General features: G+C 44.6%; 1 protein-coding gene across 1 annotated transcript; it reads left to right on the plus strand.

Annotated features, from left to right (window-relative positions):
• Positions 1–3,605: 3,605 nt before the first annotated feature.
• Positions 3,606–6,579, plus strand: LOC114908099 (C-C chemokine receptor type 5). The gene is made up of 2 exons (XM_029244395.1): positions 3,606–3,720; positions 5,268–6,579. Exon 2 carries the CDS (start codon positions 5,279–5,281, stop codon positions 6,335–6,337), a length of 1,059 nt encoding a protein of 352 aa, XP_029100228.1. The 5' UTR covers positions 3,606–3,720; positions 5,268–5,278; the 3' UTR covers positions 6,338–6,579.
• Positions 6,580–6,789: the final 210 nt, after the last annotated feature.

The raw sequence follows: 6,789 nt of genomic DNA on the forward strand, positions 1-6,789 counted from the left end.
GGGATTCTTCCTACTTCTTCAAGGACCGTGGGGATTCTCTGGCTCTCCTGGTGAAGGGGGCTTTGGGGACACTGGGAGCTTCCTCCTTGGTGGAGATACCAGAGCACTGACAGCAACACTCAAAACATGCTGCCCATGTGAGTGAACCAGGGAAAGGGCTCAACCGTCTATTAACAGAGCTCTGTCACATATAGTTACTGCATTCTGTTGAATGAAAGAAACCAGAAAGAGGACAGAGTCTGTGATGCCATTTATATGAAGTTAAAGAAGAAGCACATCTAATCCATGCACAGAAGTCAGAGTGGCCCCTGCCGCTGGGTGGGGTACAAGGGCACTTTCTGGGGTGACAAGGCTACTCCCTATCATCTGGCTACAGGGTGTATGCGTATCAAAACTTCACCAAGATGCACACCTGGGTCTAGTGTGCTTTGCTGCATGTAAGTTATACCTCAATAAAAATAACAATTAAAGAGCTGCATTTATAAAGAATTTTTAATAACATGAGGACATGCCTATACCGTAATCTTTAGCTAAAAAAAAAAGCAGCATAAAGAACTGGAATGTGTGTGAGAACAATTAATCAGAAAGTATGCATGGGAAAAGGTGTGGATTAAAACACATCATGTGTTAAGAGGGACTGTTATGAGATTGTGAGAATGTCTAATTTTTTCCGTACTTTCTATTTTTCTGTTTTTCCTAACTTGATATAATAAGCATGTGTTGGTTTTAGAGTTAGACACCTGTTTTAAAAACTAAAAGATTCACTTGCTATTTTTTCAGTCCGTCTCACTGTTGACATTGACCTAGAGTCAGCGTGAGCCCGTCTGTTCGTGTGAGCTGCTGTGTGTCAGGGTTTCAGCTCATTGAGCTCATGCAGTTGGCCCTTGGAACCCAAGGAAGAAATTCAATGTCCTCCCCATCTTGTGGATGAAGCTCTGAGTCGAGAGAGAGAAGCAGCCCTCGGAACTCGGGTGTAATGACTCAAAGCGGAGCAGCTACTGGAAGCCTGGCCAGCACCCCACAAGGAGGGCTGGGCATCAAGTCCAGAGCAGCAAACCAGTCAAAAGATCATTTCTCATGGAGAGTCTGAAGGCCATACATAACAGAACCAGAGCCCTGCAAACTGGGAAACTGGGAGGGCCAAGGTAAAAAAAGAAGCAGAGGTGGCAAAACTAAGCCACAGCATGATAAACTGCTGGTTTACTGTTGCTATGGGACAACATGGGACAACAGGAAAAGTCCCACATATCATGTTATGTAGAGAGCCGAACGTAGAGAGAGACGTTCCCATGGGTCCTCCCTTCCTTGTGCGTCCCTGGAATGAACCCCTACCCCAAGAGGTGACCTGAATGTCCCCCTAAAAGGGGGTCACGCACCCTGCTAAGCTGTGCTTCCTTGTTTCAGCCTGTGAATCCTCACCCTGTATTGCCCAAATGTGGTATTTTCCAAACCAACTTGGCCATGGAGTCATTTTGTATTTAAGGGGAGAGGTCCCTTGGGGACCCCAAGTCTAGCACATCATTTCACAGAATGGGGAAACAGAAGCTCAGAGAGGGGAAGTATCTTGCCAAGGGCACACAGCGAGCCAGTATGGGCAACTTCGAGCCTGCTCCACTACTCCACGCTGCCCTCTGGGGGTGAGTGTGCCCTCAACTCCACAGCCACCCAGATGACAAGATCCACAGAACACAGGGCAAAGCCCCAGCTCCACATGGTGAAGTATCAATAAAATACAAAGCAACCAATGCCACACACAGAAAAGCAACATTTGTCTGGCAGCATCTGAGAGTTCTACCCAGTGTATTACCACTGAACATAAGGCTTCTCTTCAACCAGCCAAAACTATATTCCCCATTTCCTGTGAAATTCTGTATTAATTTATTTGCTACACATTTTGTGAACGCTTTCTCAAGCATACTTTGTACGTCGCTGCTTAACTAGCCCACAGAGAGCCGGTACCTACAAAAGACTACAACTCATTCTGTCATTTGATCTCAATCACAGATCTGTCGAGTAGGTTTGTGTTTGGGGCTTTTTTCCCCCCCATTTTACAGGTAAGAAAACTAAGGTCTGGAGAGTTTCAGTAACCTGTACAGATCAAGTAGTAAAGAGTGAAGCTGGGTGTTAAGTCCAGCCTCATGACTAGAGCCCAGTTCTCAACTGCTGCCTCTTGTATGAACTTGAACATCTTCTTCATAACTCACTGTCCTGGTTGTGATTACCAGCTGCTGGCTCCTTCTGTGCTTTTCTGGCTTTTCCCAGCAGTCATATCCCTAATGGCACCAGCCATTAGCTTCTCCCTTTCAGCTTCTATTTTGCTGATACTAATATGCTCTAGACAAGGACCCCACAGGGAACCAATTTTTTTAGAATTTTATGTAATAAATCTCTCTAAGAAAGGATCACTGAATGAGTAACTAAGAGTCTGATGTTTATTGAGTGTATATTATGTGCTAAATTCTGGACATGGATGCCTCATGTAGTCTTCCCAACAAACCCATGAAGCAACTACCATTATTCAGCCCACTCCACAGATAAGAAAGCTGAGGGTAGGGCGAGGCTTCGAGCTCAGGCAACCTGACTGTAGAGGCCACTTCCACAGGTTTGGGGTCTCCTCAGATCACAAGCCAGTGCTTCTTATTCTGCGGCGCTGGCTCTCCACTATGTTCTTGGTTTTGTGGTCTACAATGAAGATTTATAGATAAGTAGCCAACCACCAAGGAAGCCTGGGGTGACTGCATAGAATATTGAAATCGAATCTTGAACTTGACCCTATTCTTCTGCCATTTGTTGCCTGTTTTGTGTTGAAAAATTCTCACAGAAATTCCAGATAGACTGTATCCTTGGAGGGAGGAACTCTGCTGCCTACATCCCTGGCAGAATACAGGCACTCACAAATGCCTGCTGGCTTGGAGGGCTGCAAAACAGTGGATAGGGAGAGTGAAAATTCATAATGACATGCTCCCAAGATGCTTGATCTGGAGAAAGATGGGCAACATGTTTAGCTCACAGTAAAGGTATAGTAAAAACCCTTAGGCAACCAGTTATTTTAGTTCGCAGAGGAAAACAGTATCGGGTGGTGAGCATATGTGTGTGAGTCGTGGCAGGCAAGGGGGGCGAGGGGAGAGCAGATAAAGGGGAGCACGGGGTTAAGGTGAGATGTTCCCTTCACTTCAAAGTTGGTTTCAGCTGGCTTTCACGGAAGACAAACGGCAAGGGGGTCAGAATCTCTCACCCGTTGAGCCTCCCCATTGATAAGCCCTGTGGTCTTAAGCCCTCCTAATCATTTGCTTCTTGGACAGCAGTTTCTTTCAGTAAAATGAGGGCTTTTGACTAGATGGACATGAATGTTCTTCTAGTTCTATTACCCTTCAATTCTTTCTGTTTTCCCTTCAATTCTTTCTGTTTTCTAACAGACTGCGTGGTTGGATGAACTGAGAACCAAAAAGAAACTGCGTAATCAGGGAAGCCCATGAATAAGCTTTCAGACCAGCTATCTATTTTCTAGTCTATTTCAAGCTCAATTTTTCTTTTTTTTTAGAAAAAAAGACTGTTCTCTGATGATTTTCTGCACTGCCACATGCTTATTCATTAAAACTCCGCCCCCAATTCAGAAGAAACTGTGCATTTCCTACTTTTATGCTGTCTGTATGTTTGATTTGCACAGCTCAACTGGTCAGAGGAACTAAGACATCTGTCCCCCTGCGAGAATCTCTCTCGGTAAGTCACCTCTCAGCCACTTTGCCTACTACTTAGCTCAGCTTGTGTGATGAGTAAAAGCCTTTGCAGGAAACCATGGAAGACATTAGAAAAACACCAGGTGCTCGCTGAACTATCTTAAAATATTATCTTTAAGTAAAAAGTTAGAATTCAGAATGGTTTCAGACTGTGATAACATCAAAGATACAAAACATGATTATGAATGAAAGACTTTAAAGGGAGCAATATTATTTTTAAAAGCCCTCACCTTTCATAAGAAAGATTTTTCAGAGAGATGATGATTATTGGCCAAAACCTTGACAGAGATGATCTTCTGGTAAGGAGAACTAAAACCTCCTCATCAGGATGCCCTCTGAACAGACGCCTAACCAGAAGTTGCATCCAAGTCTTCCTTTTTTTTTTTTTTTGGCCAAGAAAAGAAGGAAGCCTGAAAATTGTCCAAATTAATAACAAGTTACAAATATCAAATGAAGTTTCACGGCATATTCAGTGTATGATTCTTTTTCTGGCTCAGAATTTAAAGGTGAGATTTTCTGTGTGCTTCTCTCAGCTGCCTAATCTGAGGTACCAGGAGTTTGAGACTCACAAGGACTAATTAGGGAAAACTCTCAATCAAGCAGTGGAACTTAAATAGACCAGGCAAGTCAGTGGGTTGTGCAGGGACTGAGCTAACCCAGGACGTATGATGGGAGATGAAACACTGTCCACTTGGTCATTTCTTATGTATGTGTGGGAGCTCTTAATCATAGCAGCTCAGAAACTACAAACACAAACTTCAGAGAAAATGTGAGAATGGCAGTCTGGATTTCACAACTGGCTGCTGGTTCCTATGACCTTCTCAGGGGACTCGGGCATCAGCCTGTTTCATTTTGACTACACTGAGGCACCAGGCTGCCAGTCCTGTTTTTAGTTCTCTCACCAAAGAGTAAAAGATAGGGGACCACGACGGATAAGAGTACAGGCTGCCTGCATTCAAAACTAGTTGCTTCCTCACTGTGTGTCTCTGGCAAAGTTACTCAACCTCTCTGTGCTCTGAGGCCCTTATTTGCAAAATGGGGACAATAACCTGACCCGCCTCACTGGGTCACCTTGAGGATTAACTGAATGAATGGAAGTGAAGCTTGGAACAATGTCTGGCAGGCAGAGCACCCTGCGGAACTGTTCATTACCACCAGCACGCTCGTAATGATGCTGTGTGTAAGCTAACTCCTGGGAATGGCAGCTTCAGAATAGATTGTAAGACAGTGTCGGACGGTGCCTGACCCGGTTTCTGGACATTGTTATCACAGCTTCATTCACTCCACATGGCTACGCAACATCAGATTTTATTTGGTGAGATGATACTCTCCATCTAGTAAGCAGAGAAGCAGGCAACAAACATCCCTTACTACAGAAGTTCACTGTTTGACCAAAAAGGGGACTTCAGTTAAATGTCGAAATCTATGTATCAACTTTTAAAATCTACTGGTGTTTACGATAGTTTGCATTCATGACGGACTGTCAAGGACATTCTAGGACTTTAAAAAAGATCTCTTCTTTATTCACAGAGTCGAGCAAAATGGATTATCAAACATCAAGTCCCCTCTACGACATTGATTATGGGATGTCAGAGCCCTGCCAAAAAGTCAATGTGAGACAAACTGCAGCCCAGCTCCTGCCCCTGCTCTACTCGCTGGTGTTCATCTTTGGTTTTGTGGGTAACATTCTGGTCGTCATCATCCTGATCAACTGCAAAAAGCTGAAAAGCATGACTGACATCTACCTGCTCAACTTGGCCGTCTCCGACCTGCTTTTCATCATCACCATCCCATTCTGGGCTCACTATGCTGCAGACCAGTGGGTCTTTGGAGATACAACGTGCCAGTTTTTCACGGGCTTCTATTTCATTGGCTTTTTCTCTGGAATCTTCTTCATCATCCTCTTGACAATTGATAGGTACCTGGCTATCGTCCATGCTGTGTTTGCTTTGAAAGCCAGGACAGTCACCTCTGGGGTGGTGACAAGTGGGGTCACCTGGGTGGTGGCTGTGCTTGCCTCTCTCCCAGGAATCATCTTTACCAAATCCCAGAAAGAGGGTTCTCGTTATACATGCAGCCCTCATTTTCCATCCAGTCAGTATCATTTCTGGAAGAATCTCCAAACTTTAAAGATAGTCATCTTGGGCCTGGTGCTGCCACTGCTTGTCATGATCGTCTGCTACTCGGGAATCCTAAAAACCCTGCTTCGGTGTCGCAACGAGAAGAAGAGGCACAAGGCCGTGAGGCTCATCTTTGCCGTCATGATTGTCTACTTTCTCTTCTGGGCTCCCTACAACATCGTCCTTCTTCTGAGCACCTTCCAGGAATTCTTTGGCCTGAATAACTGCAGTGACTCTAACAGGCTGGACCAAGCCATGCAGGTGACAGAGACCCTGGGGATGACACACTGCTGCATCAACCCCATCATCTACGCCTTCGTCGGGGAGAAGTTCCGAAGCTATCTCTTACAGTTCTTCCGAAAGCACGTTGCCAGATGCTTCTGCAAAGGCTGTCCAGTCTTCCAGGGAGACGCTCCAGAGAGAACGAGCTCCGTTTACACACGATCCACGGGGGAGCAGGAAATCTCTGTTGGCTTGTGACCTGACTCAGTTTTTATATGCAGACTAGGGGCGGGAGCGGTTCTTTTAAAGAGGAAGTTACTGTCATAGAGGGTTTAAGTTTCATCCATTTATTTGGCATCAGCTCTAAGTATATTAGATATTTCAAGCTCATCAGTTCTAGAAAGCCAAACCAAAACACGTGATGAAATAGCAACCTTCTCACCTCCCTTCCACATACATCAATTTATTGGCAAACTCTCCCTTCACTGCAAAAGTTCAATATAAAAAAAAAAAAATCCTCAGAGAATTGCTGATTCCTGAGTTTGGTTACCTGAACAGGAATAACAAAATGAACTGAGGAAAGTACTGTATAGTTTCTTATCGGAGTAGGGCAACATCCAGGTTGCAAATGTGCTTAAAATAGATCTTTCTCTTGCCATGCGGAGAAAAGACATGCCCGTGATCAGTTAAGAAATGACAACTTCCATGTG

This window comes from Monodon monoceros, unplaced genomic scaffold (genome assembly GCF_005190385.1).
Source record: "Monodon monoceros isolate NGI ecotype Baffin Bay Population unplaced genomic scaffold, NGI_Narwhal_1 Super_Scaffold_3, whole genome shotgun sequence".
In the NCBI taxonomy this organism is placed as follows: domain Eukaryota; kingdom Metazoa; phylum Chordata; class Mammalia; order Artiodactyla; family Monodontidae; genus Monodon; species Monodon monoceros.